The sequence below is a fragment of the Budorcas taxicolor genome, chromosome 4 (assembly GCF_023091745.1).
Source record: "Budorcas taxicolor isolate Tak-1 chromosome 4, Takin1.1, whole genome shotgun sequence".
NCBI lineage: Eukaryota > Metazoa > Chordata > Mammalia > Artiodactyla > Bovidae > Budorcas > Budorcas taxicolor.
This window is the reverse complement of record NC_068913.1, coordinates 21615505-21637508: the sequence shown is the minus strand read 5'-3', so window position 1 is coordinate 21637508 and position 22004 is coordinate 21615505. Positions and strand designations below refer to the sequence as shown.

The window sequence follows — 22004 nt, the reverse complement described above, 5'->3', positions numbered from 1 at the left end:
GTATTTTTTAAAATCCAACCTCTACTCTAGATTTTTAATCTTTGCTCTTAGGTTTCTGTTGTCAATTTTGTACATCTAAAAACCCAAACTTCACTACCCAAATTTACCTGAGAGCGAGATTACTGGCTTGACCACTCTCTCCTCCTTTGGACTCTCCTTTTTCTCCACCAGGTGGCCTCTACCTCTTTTCTCCCCCATCTCTTCTCTATCCAACTCTGTGAATCTCTGTGTGTTCCAGCCAGTGGAGAACACCTAAGGAACTGGTTACAGGCAGGATTTGTCTCTCTCCTTCTCATTCCTCTCTCTTATCCCCCTGGTCACCTCTGTCTACTTCCTCCCTCTCCTCTTCCCCGTATAACTCCGTAAATACCTCTGAGCGGTCCAGACTATAGAACACACATAAGGAAGTGACTACTGGCTAGCTTGCTCTCTCCTCTTTTGATCTCACCACATCTAATTCCAGTTACCTCTAACTACCCCCTCCATCTTCTCTTCTCCTTGTAACTCAGTGAACCTCTCTGAGTGTCCCTCAATGTGGAGAAACTTTTCATCTTTAACCTAGATGTTTTATCATCGGTGCTGTATAGTTGGAGAAGTCTAGAGGCTACTGTAAAAATAAAACTGAAAGCCAGAAGCAGGAGGCTTATGTCCAAAGCCTGAAAACATTAGAGAACTCTTGAATTCAGGGAACATTAAGCAATAGGAGCTCATCAAATGCCTTCATACCTACACTGAAACCAAGCTCCACCCAAGGGCCAACAAGTTCCAAAACAAGACATACCACTCAAATTCTCCAGCAACACAGGAACACTCCCCTGAGCTTCAATATACAGGCAGCTCAAAATTATTCCAAAACCCTTGATGTCTCATAACCCATTACTGGTCACTCCACTGCACTCCAGAGAGAAGAAACCCAGCTCCACCCACCAGAACTCCAACACAAGCCTCCCTAACCAGGAAACCTTGACAAGCCACTGATAGAACCCCATCCACAGTGAGGAAGCTCCATAATAAAGAAAACTCCACAAACTACCAGAATACAAAAAGGCCACCCCAAACCCAGCAATATAACCAAGATGAAGAGACAGAGGAATACTCAGCAGGTAAAGGAACAGGAGAGTTGCCCACCAAACCAAACAAAAGAGGAAGAAGTAGGGAATCTACCTGAGAAGGAATTCCGAATATTGATAGTGAAAATGATCCAAAATCTTGAAATCAAAATAGAATCACAGATAAATAGTCTAGAGACAAGGATTGAGAAGATGCAAGAAAGGTTTAACAAGGACCTAGATGAAATAAAAAAGAGTCAAAATATAATGAATAACGCAATAAATGAGATCAGAAACACTCTGGAGGCAACAAATAGTAGAATAACGGAGGCAGAAGATAGGATTAGTGAAATAGAAGATAGAATGGTAGAAATAAATGAATCAGAGAGGAAACAAGAAAAACGAATTAAAAGAAACGAGGACAATCTCAGAGACCTCCAGGACAATATGAAACGCTCCAACATTCGAATTATAGGAGTCCCAGAAGAAGAAGACAGAAAGAAAGACCATGAGAAAATCCTTGAGGAGATAATAGTTGAAAACTTCCCTAAAATGGGGAAGGAAATAATCACCCAAGTCCAAGAAACACAGAGAGTTCCAAATAGGATAAACCCAAGGCGAAACACCCCAAGACACATATTAATCAAATTAACAAAGATCAAACACAAAGAACAAATATTAAAAGCAGCAAGGGAAAAACAACAAATAACACACAAGGGGATTCCCATAAGGATAACAGCTGATCTTTCAATAGAAACTCTTCAGGCCAGGAGGGAATGGCAAGACATACTTAAAGTGATGAAAGACAATAACCTACATCCCAGATTACTGTACCCAGCAAGGATCTCATTCAAATACGAAGGAGAAATCAAAAGCTTTACAGAGAAGCAAAAGCTGAGAGAATTCAGCACCACCAAACCAGCTCTCCAACAAATTCTAAAGGATATTCTCTAGACAGGAAACACGAAAAGGGTGTATAAACCCGAACCCAAAACAATAAAGTAAATGATAACGGGATCATACTTATCAATAATTACCTTAAACGTAAATGGGTTGAACGCCCCAACCAAAAGGCAAAGACTGGCCGAATGGATACAAAAACAAGACCCCTCTATATGCTGCTTACAAGAGACCCACTTCAAAACAAGGGACACATACAGACTGAAAGTGAAGGGCTGGAAAAAGATATACCACGCAAATAGAGACCAAAAGAAAGCAGGAGTGGCAATACTCATATCCGATAAAATAGACTTTAAAACAAAGGCTGTGAAAAGAGACAAAGAAGGCCACTACATAATGATCAAAGGATCAATCCAAGAAGAAGATATAACAATTATAAATATATATGCACCCAACATAGGAGCACCGCAATATGTAAGACAAATGCTAACAAGTATGAAAGGGGAAATCAACAATAACACAATAATAGTGGGAGACTTTAATACCCCACTCACACCTATGGACAGATCAACTAAACAGAAAATTAACAAAGAAACGCAAACTTTAAATGATACATTAGATCAATTAGACCTAATTGATATCTATAGGACATTTCACCCCAAAACAATGAATTTCACCTTTTTCTCAAGTGCTCATGGAACCTTCTCCAGGATAGATCACATCCTGGGCCATAAATCTAAACTTGATAAATTCAAAAAAATCGAAATCATTCCAAGCATCTTTTCTGACCATAATGCATTAAGATTAGATCTCAATTACAGGAGAAAAACTACTAAAAATTCCAACATATGGAGGTTGAACAACACACTTCTGAATAACCAACAAATCATAGAAGAAATCAAAAAAGAAATCAAAATATGCATAGAAACTAATGAAAATGAAAACACAACAACCCAAAACCTGTGGGACACTATAAAAGCAGTGCTAAGAGGAAAGTTCATAGCAATACAGGCATACCTCAAGAAACAAGAAAAAAGTCAAATAAATAACCTAACTCTACAACTAAAGCAACTAGAAAAGGAAGAATTGGAGAACCCCAGAGTTAGTAGAAGGAAAGAAATCTTAAAAATTAGGGCAGAAATAAATGCAAAAGAAACAAAAGAGACCATAGCAAAAATCAACAAAGCCAAAAGCTGGTTCTTTGAAAGGATAAATAAAATTGACAAACCATTAGCCAGACTCATCAAGAAGCAAAGAGAGAAAAATCAAATCAATAAAATTAGAAATGAAAATGGAGAGATCACAACAGACAACACAGAAATACAAAGGATCATAAGAGACTACTATCAGCAGTTGTATGCCAATAAAATGGACAACATGGAAGAAATGGACAAATTCTTAGAAAAGTACAATTTTCCAAAACTGAACCAGGAAGAAATAGAAAATCTTAACAGACCCATCACAAGCACGGAAATTGAAACTGTAATCAGAAATCTTCCAGGAAACAAAAGCCCAGGTCCAGACGGCTTCACAGCTGAATTCTACCAAAAATTTCGAGAAGAGCTAACACCTATCCTACTCAAACTCTTCCAGAAAATTGCAGAGGAAGGTAAACTTCCAAACTCATTCTATGAGGCCACCATCACTCTAATACCAAAACCTGACAAAGATGTCACAAAAAAAGAAAACTACAGGCCAATATCACTGATGAACATAGATGCAAAAATCCTCAACAAAATTCTAGCAATCAGAATCCAACAACACATTAAAAAGATCATACACCATGACCAAGTGGGCTTTATCCCAGGGATGCAAGGATTCTTCAATATCCGCAAATCAATCAATGTAATTCACCACATTAACAAACTGAAAAATAAAAACCATATGATTATCTCAATAGATGCAGAGAAGGCCTTTGACAAAATTCAACATCCATTTATGATTAAAACTCTCCAGAAAGCAGGAATAGAAGGAACATACCTCAACATAATAAAAGCTATATATGACAAACCCACAGCAAACATTATCCTCAATGGTGAAAAATTGAAAGCATTTCCCCTAAAGTCAGGAACAAGGCAAGGGTGTCCACTTTCACCGCTACTATTCAACATAGTTCTGGAAGTTTTGGCCACAGCAATCAGAGCAGAGAAAGAAATAAAAGGAATCCAAATTGGAAAAGAAGAAGTCAAACTCTCACTGTTTGCAGATGACATGATCCTCTACATAGAAAACCCTAAAGACTCCACCAGAAAATTACTAGAGCTCATCAATGAATATAGTAAAGTTGCAGGATATAAAATCAACACACAGAAATCCCTTGCATTCCTATACACCAATAATGAGAAAGTAGAAAAAGCAATTAAGGAAACAATTCCATTCACCATTGCAACGAAAAGAATAAAATACTTAGGAATATATCTACCCAAAGAAACTAAAGACCTATATACAGAAAACTATAAAACACTGATGAAAGCAATCAAAGAGGACACTAATAGATGGAGAAATATACCATGTTCATGGATCAGAAGAATCAATATAGTGAAAATGAGTATACTACCCAAAGCAATTTACAAATTCAATGCAATCCCTATCAAGCTACCAGCCATATTTTTCACAGAACTAGAACAAATAATTTCAAGATTTGTATGGAAATACAAAAAACCTCGAATTGCCAAAGCAATCTTGAGAAAGAAGAATGGAACTGGAGGAATCAACTTGCCTGACTTCAGGCTCTACTACAAAGCCACAGTCATCAAAACAGTATGGTACTGGCACAAAGACAGACATATAGATCAATGGAACAAAATAGAAAGCCCAGAGATAAATCCACACACATATGGACACCTTATCTTTGACAAAGGAGGCAAGAATATACAATGGAGTAAAGACAATCTCTTTAACAAGTGGTGCTGGGAAAACTGGTCAACCACTTGTAAAAGAATGAAACTAGATCACTTTCTAACACCACACACAAAAATAAACTCAAAATGGATTAAAGATCTAAATGTAAGACCAGAAACTATAAAACTCCTAGAGGAGAACATAGGCAAAACACTCTCAGACATAAATCACAGCAGGATCCTCTATGATCCACCCCCCAGAATTCTGGAAATAAAAGCAAAAATAAACAAATGGGATCTAATTAAAATTAAAAGCTTCTGCACAACAAAGGAAAATATCAGCAAGGTGAAAAGACAGCCTTCTGAATGGGAGAAAATAATAGCAAATGAAGCAACTGACAAACAACTAATCTCAAAAATATACAAGCAACTTATGCAGCTCAATTCCAGAAAAATAAATGACCCAATCAAAAAATGGGCCAAAGAACTAAATAGACACATCTCCAAAGAAGACATACGGATGGCTAACAAACACATGAAAAGATGCTCAACATCACTCATTATCAGAGAAATGCAAATCAAAACCACAATGAGGTACCACTTCACACCAGTCAGAATGGCTGCGATCCAAAAATCTGCAAGCAATAAATGCTGGAGAGGGTGTGGAGAAAAGGGAACCCTCCTACACTGTTGGTGGGAATGCAAACTAGTACAGCCACTATGGAGAACAGTGTGGAGATTCCTTAAAAAATTGCAAATAGAACTCCCTTATGACCCAGCAATCCCACTGCTGGGCATACACACCGAGGAAACCAGAATTGAAAGAGACACATGTACCCCAATGTTCATCGCAGCACTGTTTATAATAGCCAGGACATGGAAACAACCTAGATGTCCATCAGCAGATGAATGGATAAGAAAGCTGTGGTACATATACACAATGGAGTATTACTCAGCCGTTAAAAAGAATTCATTTGAATCAGTTCTGATGAGATGGACGAAACTGGAGCCGATTATACAGAGTGAAGTAAGCCAGAAAGAAAAACACCAATACAGCATACTAACACATATATACGGAATTTAGAAAGATGGCAATGACGACCCTGTATGCAAGACAGGAAAAAGACGCAGCTGTCTATAACGGACTTTTGGACTCAGAGGGAGAGGGAGAGGGTGGGATGATATGGGAGAGTGGCATTCTATCATGTATACTATCATGTAAGAATTGAATCGCTAGTCTATGTCTGATGCAGGATACAGCATGCTTGGGGCTGGTGCATGGGGATGACCCACAGAGATGTTATGGGGAGGGAGGTGGGAGGGGGGTTCATGTTTGGGAACACATGTAAGAATTAAAGATTTTAAAATTAAAAAAAAAGAAAAATAAAAAAAAAAAAAAAAAAAAAAAGAAAAATGGCCAGGAATTAATGTTTTTCTCTGTTTCCTTAATTAAAAAAAAAAAAAAACTAGTTTCCTCCTAAAGTTTTCAACTTTCTATGTAAAATAAATTTCTTCAGGCTCTAATAGTGCTCACAATTGTATACTTTCCATCTCTAATTTCCAAAACTGTATAACACCGAACCATAAAGTTACTTTTAGTTCACTGAAAGTAAAACACCGAGACTTTTCAGGTAAGTATACATATAAGCACTAATTTAAATCTGCCTGCAATGCAGGAGACCAGGATTCGATCCCTGAGTCATGAAGATCCCTGGAGAAAGGGAATGGCCATCAACTCCAGTATTCTTGCCTGGAGAATCCCATGGACAGAGGAGCCTGGTGGGCTACAGTCCATGGGGTCACAAAGAGTCGGACAGGATTGAGTGACTAACAGTTTCACTGAAAGATTCCACAAATGAAGGAATTACTTACGTTAACTTGAAGTTATAGGAGTTTTTCTATGTATTATAGACTTACGTTAGTCAAGGTTCTCTGGAGAAACAGAACCAATAGGTTGTATATAAGTACATTATAGGAATCGGCTCCCAGAATCCTGGGAAGAAGGCCACTGGTGTACTTTCTGGTTTCCCAGAACCAGGAATTCTGATGTCCAAGAGCAGAAGATAGATATCCCAGATGAGGAAGAGAAAAAATGGACCTTCCTTCACTTTTTTTGTTCTATTCAGACCTCAGTGGATTGAATGATGCCCCACCCACAGTGGTGAGGAAAGTCTACTTTAGTCTACTGATTCAAATGCCAGTCTCTTCCAGAAATGACCTCACAGACACACCCAGACACAGTGCTTCACCCTCCCTTAGCCCAGGCAAGTTGCCACATGAAATCAACCATCCCAAGATTCTTATGCCTGTAAGAATATTACAAACAAATCGTTTTATGTGAGATACATATTATCGGAATCATTTTTTTTTATATTCAGACAAATGAAGTCTTTATTTCTGTATTTTCTGTCATTACTGAACCAAGCGCTTTCACTGTTAGAAAGCAATCCAGTTAATCATTTTTGGCTTTGGCAAATGTTACAATACAAATTAGTAGCAATTCTGATAAACCTAAGTGAGAATGCTCATGATGCTCATGTTAAGCAAGTTTGGGATGCCCAGTCATTTATTTTCAGTTCACTGTGTATGGGAGGGAAGGCGGGGAGGGCTGTGACTGAGAAGCAAGGGAAATAAGTACTTCTTGGAGGAAAACTCTGTAGAATATTTTTCAGAACTGAAAACTGTGGCAGAAAGAGGAGTTAATATACTAGCCTTTATGATTGTGTGTGTTTCTGTATGTAGAAAGTTGAGGGATATGCACGTACCTACAGTTTGCTTTAATGTTTAAACTACAAGTAGATATATTGAATATTTTTATTTAAAAGTTGGGATATTATGAGCATCTATATGCAATCCCATGTAATTAGAATTTGATAGTCCTTTACAATGGGCTTCCCTGCTGGCTTAGCTACCTGCAATAGGGAAGACCTAGGTTCAATCCCTGGGTTGGGAAGATCCCCTGGAGAAGGGAAAGGCTACCCACTCCAGTATTCTGGCCTGAAGAATTCCATGGATTGTATTGTCCATGGGGTCACAAAGAGTCGGACACTACTGAGTGATTTTCACTTCACTTTTACATAAAGAACCTAAGAGTTAAATCTCTTATTATGTCAGGCTTTTTGTGCTATGCGGATGGGCTTTTCAGAGTATCAGACTATAACAGAAGCTAGCTGTCATTAAAGGAAATGTGTGTCTAAGACATTTGCTTCTTTAAATTTTTATGACAGTAGTAAACTTGATTCTCTTCTAATGTCTTTATAGCTTCAAGTATCTTTCTCACTTAGTCATTTTTAACCAGAACTATGGACACCATCTGACATTAACTGTCAAATGTGTGTGTTGTACAAAATAGCCAAATTGCAGTCATCAAAGGAAGAAAGAAGCACGAGCTAGCAGTATTTATCTACAGTTCATTGATCAACTCATGAACATACATGGACATTTATAAATTAGTCCCTTTAGCAGTTCTGAGCTTTGGATCACATATGCAGGTGGTGTACTCTTGAAAGTTCTGGAAAGTACCTGGTGAGTCATGCAGTTGGAGGTAGTGGGCCAAAAGGGAATGGAGACTATTGTGCCACAAGGCACTCAGTGGAGATTTTCCATAGACATTTACTTCCCTTCCTACTCTGTTTAGTCCTCCAAAGTAAATTCTACATTTTTAGGATCTGACTATAAAATTTTAGAAATAAAATTAGCGATAAGTATGGTTTTATTGGCTGGGAATATTAGACTCAGCATTATTGTGGTGAAACTGGAGATTAAACGATTTTAGGACTTCTAGCCCAGTTTCCTTTGACGACACTACATTGCTTCCTTTTCCCCCTTCTCCTTCTCCTTTTATTCTCAGGATGGAGCTGAGAAGCATTGAAGTAATGTCTTGGTGACGCTTCTCTAAGCATTTTTACTTCTTCATACACATAGAAGAATCATATTACTGACCAGTACTATGTTTAATGCTTAAGGGATCTCTCTTTGTCTCCAAACAGCCCCCAAACCAGTGGACTTGAAATCATGCACTGGCCCTGTCCCTAACACGACTCAGCTGTGCCACATTCCCTGTCCTATTGAATGTGAGGTTTCACCTTGGACAGCTTGGGGACCTTGCACTTATGAAAACTGTAATGACCAGCAAGGCAAAAAAGGTATGTAATACTAAAATGGCATGCTTGAAACTCCCATCAGTGGAGTCAAACCATGAATTATTAACAAACGCTTCTGCATGTTCCTGTGATCATTTGTTGACAGTATTTTCTAGAATGGCTAAAGAGTACTAATTACAAAAGAAGTATAAACCCACTCTGGTGATAATACCGGAAGATAAAAACTGCAGAATATAAGCAAGATGCTTATTATTTTAGACAACAGATGGAGAACATCTAAGGCAGTTGGTGCAGTGGTTAAGATGAGCTATGGTGTCATACTGACCAGAACTGGAAAACCTGTTCTGTCCTCTACTGTTTAGATAAGTTAGTGTTAAGTCTTTATCTCCTTATCTGCAAAAGTGATGTAATCTGATCCAGCACCCATGTTTTCTTTAAAGATCCGAGGGGATAAAACATAAAGCATTTATTTCATAGTTAGTAGCTGCTGCTGCTGTTGCTGCTAAGTCGCTTCAGTCGTGTCCGACCCCATAGACGACAGTTCACCAGGCTCCCCCGTCCCTGGGATTCTCCAGGCAAGAACACTGGAGTGGGTTGCCATTTCCTTCTCCAATGCATGAAAGTGAAAAATGAAAGTGAAGTCATTCAGTCGTGTCTGACTCTTAGCGACCCCATGGACTGCAGCCCACCAGACTGCTCCGTCCATGGGATTTTCCAGGCAAGAGTACTGGAGTGGGGTGCCATTGCCTTCCCCGAGCTAGCAGCTAGTACCTAATAAATAGAACTCCTTATTATTTTAAGATAAACAAATAATGACTATTACTTTTATGATGCAAATGTTATATCTGAAAGTAGAATAAATGCAGTTGTTTCCCATGCGGTAGGCATGGTAGAGTGATTTTCCCATGATCTAGTAATTGAAAACACTTTTCTATTTTGTTTCAAAGGACAGCTTTCTGGTGATTCTAGTATGTTCACTTAGTAATAGACAGACTTACTAATTTTGTCAAACAATGTCAGACAAGGCAACACTTAGGTGCTATTAAAGGACAGAGCAGGTCTTTGAATACTCCTCATTAGAACCCGGATGGATTATATCCCTAATTCAAATTTCTGGGGAGTCTAAAATCAACTAAGGCTCAAAAAGATAATTTTCTGAGATCATCCAGCTTCTCAGAGGTTCCTTTTCAAGTTTAACCACATAAGCCTGTTGAGGAATTCAAAGTAATACCACTTTTGTCTGGTCATGAATATTTCTGAATAGCTTGAAATTTTATGATGTCTTTGGAGATTTTATTGTCTTTGAACATTTTATAACTACAGACTTTCCAAATTAACCAAAAGCAAAATCTCCTCTTTTTCTCGCTCTGCAGCTCTTTTCTTGCTTTATTTTTACTATAGTAAGCAAATATCAAAAGTCCCTCTTTGGCCATTTGTTCATTCATTTATTCATCTAATAAATTATTAATGAGCTCCTATTAAACTAGAGTTTGGGGATACACTAGTGAATGAAGCACATATGAATTTTACCCTTTACCCTCATTCTGCTTTCACTTAGGGTTTCATTCAGCCTTCTGAAATATTCAACCCATGATGGTAACAAAGAATATTTTCCTTCCCCAACAATTCAGGTTTCAAACTGAGGAAGCGGCGCATCACCAATGAGCCCACTGGAGGCTCTGGAGGCTCTGGGAACTGCCCTCACTTACTGGAAGCCATTCCCTGTGAGGAGCCATCCTGCTATGACTGGAAAGCGGTGAGGCTCGGCGACTGTGAACCAGACAATGGCAAGGAGTGCGGTCCAGGCACGCAAGTTCAAGAGGTCGTGTGCATCAACAGTGACGGTAAGAAAGATTATCTGTCCTCCTTTCATTTTATGGTTGTCTGTTTGACCCTGGAAAAGTACTTTTCCTTAGGTTAAAATATCATGTCTTCTCACGTCATAGCTGGTTCTGTTTACAAACACAGAAACAGCTGCCCCTTCCGTTCTTCCTTCTTTCCTTCCTCTTTCTTCTCTTTCTCTCTTTCATTTTTTCTGATGGTGGCTGTGGAGAGGGTCTTTAAGCAATCACAGGGTATTTTCACTTTTAAAACAAGTAACATGCAATAAGAAGCCATCATCAAGACAAGGTGTAAAAACAATGAGAGGTAACATTTTTCTAAGACTTTTTAATTTGCCGTAGAAAGCGATATGTAAATAAAGAAGAAGGGTTGTTAGCTTTGGTTGACTTGATTTCAGAGGCCTTCATCTCCCACCCTGATAATGTGTCTTAGTAATGATTACCAAGCCGTGAGTCCTATTGCACCCTCGAGTTCCTCCGCAATCAACCTTCTGACTCTCCCTTTCAGGAATGTCATAGAGCCCCCCAGGTGAGGATTTTCCACAAAGTTCTCTTCTTGAACCACAGGAATTACCCAGGACTTTTACACCTGATTTTTGCTTGATAAAATATACTATCTTGCTCTCAGCCTTGACTGAAGATTTTTGCATCCTTTCCAAGCATGATGCTACTGTTTCAGGGAGGTTCCCCCTGACTCTTCAGCAATCCCTGAATTACACTTAGGAAACACAGACGTCCCTCAGACGTAGTATAAACCTCTGGCTAAAATTGTCTCTAAGGTCCCTTCCAAATCTGGAATCCTATGACTCTGCACATCAGAGCAGCGTGAGCACCGCGCCCCAGGGCCCCATGGTTGACAGTTGCTGCTGTTTACAGCGTACGCAGAAACGTTCTGGTGCCCCCGCAGGGCCACTGGAACATCTGGTAACCGTCATGATTCCTTCTATCCTATTTTTTTCCAGCAAACAGAATCTTTTCCCCCCGCGACTCAATCACTGCTCAGTAGAGAAAGATACTCTCTGGGGTAAGAGACTGACAAACACTGCCAGTACTGAGAAATGAGCCTTTCAACTTTGAAACGTGCAATGTTGTCTTTGTCTGGTGTCTCAGGTAGTCGTGCAGGACCGCATCAGGTAAAATCTGCACCAGCACTGGAGGCTGGAATGTGAATGTGAAGAAGGGGATTAGAGCTCCAGATACTTGACAGTGAATGTTGCTCTTTTCTCTGTAGATATAATTAGTTATGATACATCCTCTCTTTAGCTTGTACCCAGTTCTACTCTAGAGGGAAAAAAAAGAGGATTAATATCTAGGAGAAAGGACGCAAATGGAACGCATCCTGTTGTGTTTATATACCCACTTCAAATCCTAATTTGAATTAAATGACAGTACATTACCATGTGAGTTGCTGGAAAAGCAGTAAGGGTCATATTTATTTTAGCATCATTAGTAACTCCCTTAATGATACTGCTTCTTGATTCCTTTTCCTCAATTTAAATAATTTTTCTTTACCTCCTAGAGACCTAGGGAGAAACTGGGATCCCAAGTATTATTAAAAGTATATTTGTGTGGGCTAGGATGAAAACAGCTCTAAATGAAAAGTTAACTGTGCATGGAACTTCTGGCTAAATGTTATAAAATGAAAAATCAGACCTTACATATTGCAGTGGTCTTCCTGGATGTTTGTACAAATTGAAAATGTTTGAAATATACTACAGGAGCTGACTATTTTAAAAATATTAGTAATTAATTTTGTCAGGTAAGAAACATTTTGTAGGACAATCACTTCCCAGATTTTCTTATGGAACATTGAGACAAGCAGACAAATGAGTTAGCTATGTCTAGTTACACTGAAAAATAATGTATGTCATAATCTAAAATACAAGTTGATAACTCAGTATACATAAGCAGATTTCACTTTGCCCACCAAACAAAGACAATGAATTTTAAAAGGTAAGAAATGTGTTACTGAAATTCAGTTTGTTATTATTGGTCTTTATCAGGACATCTCCTCTGTCATTATGTTTTACTTCCTGACATATATGAGTTGTAGGGCAACTCAATACTTTAGCTGGCTCAACTACAGAAATGTATAAAATCAAGAGAATCTTTTATTATAAATCCTAGAGCTGTTCAAATTTATTATACCTGAAACATAATTGCACTGCTAAAATCAGCTCAAAAGCTGGGGACCTGTAAGTACTATACGAGTATTATCATGTGGTCATCTGGTAAAGTGTTTAGCAGCTGCACCGAATGTCATTTTGTAATTAAATCGAGCCCAGGGAATTAGTTGATTAGGTGTACAGACTGTACCTCTAAGCCTGTCTGTGGCTATAGATTTTGTTTTATAATTAAGTTACAGCTCAACTAGGGAGATGAGGAATTAGAGCCTGTGAATCGAACAAATAATTTTTTAAAAAATCTTTTTTCTCCCACCTTCCTCACAAATTTCACAACTTTGTTAATGATCACAAAGGGTCTAAAGTCTCTTTCCTTCTGAATTATTCTTTACCAGGCTTTTGAGATCAATAGGATTTGCTGCTTGCTGTTATTGTTCATTTTCCCAGTTGACTTCTAAGGAGCAGGATTGGGAAAGAGTTGGAAGAACCCCCAAGAGAAGTTTTGTGTAGATTCTCTGACAGAGGGGTATAACAAAAATGAGAGACAAAGGAGAACTCAAAGAGGCAATTAGCCTCTCCAGAAAGAGAGGAACGTTTTATGTGTAACAACAAAAAAAAAATACTACTCATAATTAAAAGACCTTCAGAAAAGCAGTGCCAGATCGCTGAGCACAAAGGCAGGAACTCTGCACCAAAGGTCTGGTGTGATGGCGCAGGGGGCAAGTGGGATCCTCAAGGATGCTGAACCTGTGAGCAAACCCAGAATCTGCCTTCTTCCAGGTTTGGCAGGATCTGTTTGTGTTTTATTTAAAGGTGTAAATTGATGAGGCAAGTGTACTTTGTTTCCCAAATTGGTTCCTTAGAGACAGAAGGAAAGCAAGGCTATTAGGCTGAAAGTGAAAAATAGTCTCTAATCTTACTCTGTAAGGATACTGTAAATCAAATATCATTTCCATATAAGATGATATAAAATCATACTATCCATATAAAATGATGCTATCCATATTTCATTATCATGTGTTCTATTCCAGGAATCTGAGTACTGATACCTTTCTGTGTGAATTTCAAAGCTACTGTTTTCCTGGAGTTCCTATGCTACTTTTCTCATTTTTATCCACATGAGTAACAGTTAACACATAACCAGTGACACTGACATGCATGAGTCATATTCACACTTGAGTCCAAATTCACAGAGATTTTTATGAAACCCTAAGATGATATTTTTATAGAAGTGAATCAATACAATCCCTGATTACACAGCTACTAATAGTAACAGTACAGTAGAAAGAGCAAGATCCAGCCATGACCTCCAAGTGTATTATACTGTTCTTGAAGCTCAATGCCTTCCTCTTCTATTAGGTAAAGTGTGTCAAAACTCAGCTAACTGGGAATGTCGTGATTATATAGATAACCTTAAATTATTGCAATTCATTTGTTGAGTAACTGACTTACTCTAAGTGTCATTAGCAACAAATGTTTAACATACACCTGAACCCTGATTGTAGCACACCATTGCATCATGCCACTGTGGTTAAAAACTATTGGATTTCTAAAAATGCCAACAGATTTTTCATGTACAATTTTAAAAAATGTATTCATAATTTTAGGGATTTCCAGGTGGCTCAGTGGTAAAGAATCTGCCTGCCAGTGCAGGAGACACAAGAGATGCAGGTTCAGTCCCTGAGTTGGGAAGATCCCCTTGATTAGGAAAAGGCAACCCATTCTAGTATTCTTGCCTGGAAAATCCCATGGACAAAGGAGCCTGGCAGGCTATAGTCCATAGGGTCACAAAGAGTCACACATGACTGAGCGACTGAGCATACACAGAACTAACATTAGATGTTTTAAGTCATCTATAAATAGATATGAGATATATGTACATATGTGTGTTTTCATTATATGCAAGTGTTTTTTCAAATTACCCTGTAAGATGCTAGATCTGCTTTGGCAAAGGGTATCCTGGATCCCCCAGTATCAAAATCTCCTTAAGTGTGCTATGAAACCAGATTTCTGTCTAATCTACAGACTCACTTCATTACAATATATGGAGGCAAGTCCCAGAAAGCTGCATTTTTATGGAGATTTCTGGATAATTCTGATGCATGCACAATGAAGTTTGTGAACCTCTGTACTAAAATAAGAAAAGGATTGTTTTGGTGGAACCTGGGAACTGACTCTTTTATCCAAAGACTCCCAGCACCAAAGCAAACTGGCTGGATTTGGGTAATGCTGAAGAAGACATTAGGTTAAGACCACTGAGAGAGTAGTACTGAAGCAGGTCTTTAAAGTAAATTTTTCTGCCTGTTTTGGGAACCATTTCTGTATATCGGCAGAAGTTCCAAAAGAACAAACTATGAAAGATGGTTGAAGATGACTCTAATATCCCATGCACTGGCTTGTCATATGACTTCTTAGTCTTTCTTAATTTTTACCACCAATTTCTTCCTCTCCCTCATGGAACGAGATATGTGTCTGCATATGAGTAGAAGGAAGTAGAGACTTTAATACTATTTCTTTCCCAAGCAGTTCATGTTGTACTTATTTTTCCCAGGTATTCAGTATTAAGAGGAATGTAAAACCTGGTATCCTGAGGTAAATCAGGAATAAGCACCTAAAAAGTATGGAAAATTTTTGTCTCTGGGAAACAGGACTCAGTACAGGGAGAAATGGGGCAAGCGTGTTCTATTTTAAGCCTTGTAGTACATACAATGTATATGCAATTTGCAAATCATGTAAATGCTGAATTAATTGGTCCAAATATATATTTATTAGAGAACAACAGTTTGGAGGGGGGTAGAGGTATTTGGAAAAGAGTATAAGAGGTAAGGAGGAAATCATCCCAGGAATAGAGATTACGAAGCTTCTAGTTGAAACTAATATTTGGTCTGATTGAGAATATTCATAAGCTGCCCTAGAGGCATAGACCATGTCAAGGATTGGGATGCCAACAGTTGATTAAGGATGTGCTCTCAGGGAAAGCCAGTAAGAAAATGGGGAATGAAGAAGCAAAATAATGAAAGGGGAGTGTGTCTTGGGTACCCAAGACCACCCCCAGGTTCTCTAATTAAGGAGAGGAACTTATAGAACTCAGTACGTGATTTATTTTGTCAAGAGGACACAAAGCAAAATCAGCAAAAGAAAAAAGGCACATGGGGCAAAGTCTGAAGAAAACCAGGCTCAAGCTTCTGAGAGTCCTCTCCCAACAAAATCACATAGGATGTGCGTCATTTTTCCATCAGTGAATTGTGGCATGTGTGAAGTGTTGTCTACCGGGAAAGCTCATCTGAGCCTAGGAGTCCAGAGTTTGTATTGACTCAGCCATGCAGTCACCTTCTGTTTGTGTGCTGTGCTCAGTTGTGTCCGACTCTTTGCTACCCCAAGGTCTAGCACACCAGACTCATCTGTCCATGTGAATTCCCAGACGAAAATACAGGAACGGGTTGCCATTTCCTCCTCCCAGTGGATCTTCCTGACCCAGGGATCAAACCCCGTCTCCTGCATTGGCAGGTGGATTCTTTATCACTGAGCCACCAGGGGAAGCCTCACCTGCTAAGTAGCACCTACCAAAATTGCAGACTCCCACGAGGAAAGCAGTCTTTCAGTCTAAGCAGCAATTATTTGTAAAAGTGCTTTATGCACAGTGAGCAAAACTTTAATTATTTAGAGAACATGGAAAGTGAAAGTCGCTCAGTCGTATCCGACCCTTTGCAACTCCATGGACTGTCCGTGGAATTCTCCAGGCCAGAATACTGGAGTGGGTTGCCTTTCCCTTCTCCAGGGGATCTTCCCAACCCAGGGACTGAACTTAGGTCTCCCGCATTGTGGGCCGATTCTTTACCAGCTGAGCCAGAAGGGAAGCCCAAGACCACTGGAGTGGGTAGCCTATCCCTTCTCCAGGGGATCTTCCCAACCCAGGAATCAAACCAGGGTCTCCCATATTGCAGGCAGATTCTTTACCTGAGCTATCAGGGAAGCCCAGAGAATGTAGAGCCCTGCAGATATTCAAGTTTCCAGATGCAAGCCACGGGCCAGCTGAGTGATCAAGAGTGTCTGAGGGTAACAGTCTCAGGCCTGCTAAGTGAACTCCTCTCTGCACAGAGAGACACCAAAGTTTCAGACACAGTCTAAGCAGATGAGACACTCTGGAGTGTAAATGAAATCCCAAAGCTTATAGTTTTAAAAATAAAGGAGCTGGGATTTTATACCCTCAAACCAGTGAACCACTGGCCCACAGATGCTACCTGGAAGGAGGAAGGTGGGTCCAGGAAACGTCCAGCTATTATGACATAATTGTTCGTGAATTCTCCAGTGAAATTTAAATAATTCTATTTTAAGTTAAATGGAAAGTGAAATTTCAGAAGGCTCAGAAACTTAAAAACACGCAAGTAGCAGGCATTGAGGTTGTTCAATCGTTGAAAATGTTGACATATCTTTTCAAGAACTTGAAATTGAAAAACCTATTCTTAAATATTTTTGCATTTTTCCATCAGGATAATACCCTTTATGCTGTATCTTTTCATAATTATTATCAATAATGTACAAGAACCTCATAATACAGAAGGAGGAGTGATGAAAACGTCAGTTAAAATTTGTGTGAGTTTAGAAGGGAAGCTAACCTATGATTTGCTCCTAAAACTTTAACAAGAACTTGAGTTCAGATCAATTGAAATATCTGTAGAACACAATTTCAAAACCATGATCACTCTTTGAAATTGGAATCTACTTCTTAACACAAATTACATAGCCATTACGTGGAAAAGCTGATCTTTTTAAATGCACAAATATGTCCTATAACTGAACTGTTTTTCCATAATTTAGGCAATAAATCAACTAAGGAGTTTCCTTCCTGTAGAATGCTATGTCATTTAATGTGTTTGGAATATAATTAGGTTGGATATTATGCTTAAATCTAAGCTCTCTTACTTTACAATTAGGATCATCTAACACTGTTGGTAAGATTTGTTTCCTATAATTCGGCTGAGATTCTCTATTCAATTTGTTGTAAAGATGAAAGTCATTATAGCCTTTTAAGAAAGTTTAAGACAACAAGCTATTCTTCAGTGTTGGTTTGTAGTAATCACAATTTTATTTTGGTCTTAAAAAATCTGGCATCAGATGTCCTGATCTAGCCTTGTGCATTTGTATATGTGTGTGTGTATGGTGTGTATGGATCTCCCTGGTGGCTCTGCGGTAAAGAATCCGCCTGCAATGCAGGAGACACAGGTTGTATCCCTGGGTCAGGAAGATCCCCTGGATGAGGAAATGGCAATCCACTCCAGTATTCTTGCCTGGGAAATTCCATGGAGGAGCCTGGCAGGTCTCAAGAGTCAGACACAACTGAGCATGCATGTATGTGTGATATGTATATTATGTTTTGATATGATATAAATAAAAAATATTTTTTATTTGTAAGGAAGTCATCAGGATTGAGCCAGGGTTCTGTTACCTAGCAGTATCTTAGCAAAGAGCAGAGTTTTATAAGGAAGTCTCTTCTGTAAAGTAGGATAGTTATAGCAGAAACCTCGAATGAAAGTTAAGTGAACAGTAGTGTGCTAACCACTTAACTGGATGATATAAATCTCTCACTGAGTGTTATTTACCACTTGAAATGGCAAATGCAAGAGAAAGAAAATAGCTTTTCACTTTATCATAAGTGGTCAAGTGCCTTAACATAACCCAGGGCAGCCAGTTTTCTCATAGCTGGGCCAGTAAAAGCCAGTATGATAGAAGACACATCTTTCAGTCATTTGAGACTGGAGTTTGACTGTTAAAGCTAAAGAGATTCTCCTAACAGATTCTCATCCCTTACACTGTCTCTCTCTCTTGTTTGCTTCTGTGACTCTGTTTATCTCTTAATCTCCTCTAGCTGACTTTGTTTCCCCTGATTTTGTTGATTCTCCATCCCTCTGATTTCTTTCCTACCTCTCAGGTCATGTGTCAGGTAACTATTGCCAGGTAGTAAACCACCTCGAAACTCACTGGCTGAAACAAAACCGATTAGGATTTCTCATGACTCTGCCGAGTTCCTGTTCAGGTTTGACTGTGCTCACTTGCAGAGGTTTGGCTGTGCCTGGAGCCAGATGCAAGATGGACCCCCTCACATAATTTCCAGCTGATGTGAACTGCCTGCTGGGGTGTGTTGGTACTTCTTGACAGGGGCTCTCATTCTCACTTAGGCTAGACCAGCTTCCTTACATGGTGGATGTAGGGCACTGCTTTAAAAGGACGGAGACAGAAGCTGACAAGACTCTTGAGCTTGTCCGATGTCACTTCTGCCGCATTCTTTTGGTCAAAAGAAGTCCCGATGACAACTCAGATTTAATGAAGAGAGAAACAGGCTCTACTGCTTGATGAGAGACGTTACAAAGAATTATGGCAAAGGATTTAATTTACCACAGTCCACCATCTGGTCACAGTTGTTTTCATTCCTCTTAAATGCAAGGTACGCCCCCATTTCACCTGAGACTATCAAAATTCTCAGGCGGTTACGTCATCAGGCTAAGTTTGCTGTCTCATGATCTGCATCTAGTTCAGATGTAGAAGAGGTATCTCAGGGACAACAGTTCAGGTGCAGCGACTCTTTTTTTGGCTTTCTGGATGGCTCAGGGTTTGAAGAATCTGCCTGCAATGCAGGAGACACAGGAGATGTCTGTTTGGTACCTGAGTGAGGAAGATTTCCTGGAGAAGGAAAATGGCAACCCACTGCAGTATTCTTGCCTGGGAAATCCCATGAACATAGAAGTCTGGCGGGCTACATTCCACAGGGTCACAAAAGTCAGACCAAGCACTCACACACACACTCTTTTATTTGTATTCTTTTTTACATATATGCTTTGAGCTCTTATTTTTAAATGAGCTATTTTTCCCCTGGAGGCAATTTGTCAAATTCTTTCCTGTGCATTTCAAAGTGCTATTAGTGCTAATTGTTTAATTATAGACTTTTTTTTTTTTGAGGAGAAAAAATAAACCTTAAAATATAGAAATAAATATATAACCTTCTTATTGAAGTGAAGTGAAAGTCCCTCAGTCATGTCCAACTTTTGTGACCCCATGGACTCTATAGTCCATGGAATTCTACAGGCCAGAATACTGGAGTGAGAAGCCATTCCCTTCTCCAGGGGATCTTCCCAACCCAGGAATCAAACCCAGCTCTCTAGCACTGCAAAAATAAAATGACAGTCTCATCTGATCAAATTAAAATTATATAACTTGACATCTTAAACAGAACTGTGCTTTGTATCTTCCACATAATATCCCCTCCACAAACACAAAATTATTTTCTATGATAGGATTAGAGTGTTTATTTTTAAAAATTGTAAATGTTCAAGTGCTTTTGTCTCTAACTTGTGTATCATTATTCCTTTCTTTTTTCTGTGAATTTAGAAAGTACTCAGTCCTACAGAATCTCTCAGTTTATCTGAATGAATTATTTAAGGTGTCAAGACATGGAAACATAACCCTCCTATTGAAAGATATTTCAATTTGTAGATATAATAAAAAGTTTAATCATTCAGATAATTTCCCCCCAAAATGAAACCCTTTCTTCCCTCACCTGACATACACATTTCTTCAAGGTCTTACTCTACACTAGTGCGTGCTTTTCACAGAGTGATTTGTGAAAAATGGTTTTCCTTAAGATAAAGACTTCATATAATCCTTGTTTTATGTTACTTGTAGCAAAGAACCTGATTTCAGATTGAAATTGAAATTTATGATTTCTAGGTGTGGCTGTTCTCAAGTCAGAGGAATTTGAACAAAAAAGACAAGATACCTTCTCCGCACATACAACATACAATGATGTAACAGGGAGCAGAAAATCAGAATAGACTCAAAGATGAGAAAAACAGGAAGCGTTGGGCAGTCCGGGGTCTACACCAGTTCTGAAACCCAGTCTGTCTCCCCTATATCAGGGGAGGAAAATTCCTAGATCTAAGCCAGTTTTTGTTCCTTGAGAGTGTTTCCCTAGTCCATTTTACTCTTTGGCTCTTTGTTCTTCACTTCTGAACTTCTGGATTTCCCATAAGATGTCTCGCCTTTTCCATAAGAAATACACATTTATAGCTGAGGAACTTCCTTAGTCTGCCTCCTCCTCATGTGACCCAGACAGCCTGGAATCCTTTTATTCATTTTGAAACTTTTCAATTTCTCGAAGACCAAGGTGACAGTGTTTTTATCAATACAGCCCTGTTAAAATGTGGGTTTCTTAAGAATCTCATTGGAGGTCACTCTGTGGTACCAAAGCCATATCCATAATGTGGATAATTTGCTTTATGGAAAAAAAAACCTCTCTTTATTTTGGGCCATGTATGAGGCTGCTGTGGAAACTGCCTTTAAGAATTTTAGAGGCCTTTGAAAAGACAGAGAGTCTTCTAAATACCACTAAATTTTTCTGAGGTCTTATCAAAGAACTTTTAGCTGCATCCTTGAATTGGTTTTTATCTTAGGCCATTTATTACTCTGAAAATCTTTCTCTTTTCTAACTAGAAGAAAGAAACAATTTTGTTTTCTATTTCAGCACATCATGGCATCATCATAATTCCAACTGCACATTGAGTTATTCTTTTAGTAGTTTATTTCTCTCTCTATAGCATATGATTCTCAGTGGAAAAAAGTTAAATTGACATTTTTTAACATCTTTCCCGGAAACATCTGGATACATATGTTCATTTAATATTTTCTATCTTGCAAGTTTCTATAAGCAACAGTTCTGCCAATTTTTCCAAAGTATGTAATGTGAGACTCTGACTCCATCCTCTGTTAACAATCTTCTCACCTACTTTTCAGCCTTTACTACATTTTGGCCATGCTACCTGTTGTTTTTGTTGTTGTTGTTGTTGTTGTTGTTATTGTTCAGTCGCTAAGTTGTGTCTGACTCTTTGCAACCCCATGGACTGTAGCATGTCAGCTGATGTTAATAACAGACTCCTCTGTCCTCTGCCAGCTCCTCGAGTTTGCTCAAGTTCATGTCCATTGAGGTAATATTTTAGGTTTATGTTTCAGAAGACTCCATTTCTAGGTACTGAGTTCTGTACCAGATCTGTATGCTGCATAGCAAACCACCCTTAAACTTAACAAAATTTTTTTCTCAGTTCCATTGGTTGGCTGGGCCTCTTTGGTTCTCTTGGGTTCCTCCTAGGCTCACTGGTCA

At 38.8% G+C, this 22004-nt stretch overlaps 1 protein-coding gene across 1 annotated transcript in view; it reads left to right on the top strand.

The window, feature by feature from the left end:
• The window catches only part of THSD7A (thrombospondin type 1 domain containing 7A), a 284830-nt gene that overhangs the window by 108322 nt on the left and 154504 nt on the right, over positions 1 to 22004 (top strand). The window contains exons 5-6 of the mRNA XM_052639078.1: positions 8779 to 8934; positions 10524 to 10736. Coding sequence (XP_052495038.1) covers positions 8779 to 8934; positions 10524 to 10736 — 369 coding nt within the window. The remainder of the gene's footprint in view (positions 1 to 8778; positions 8935 to 10523; positions 10737 to 22004) is intronic.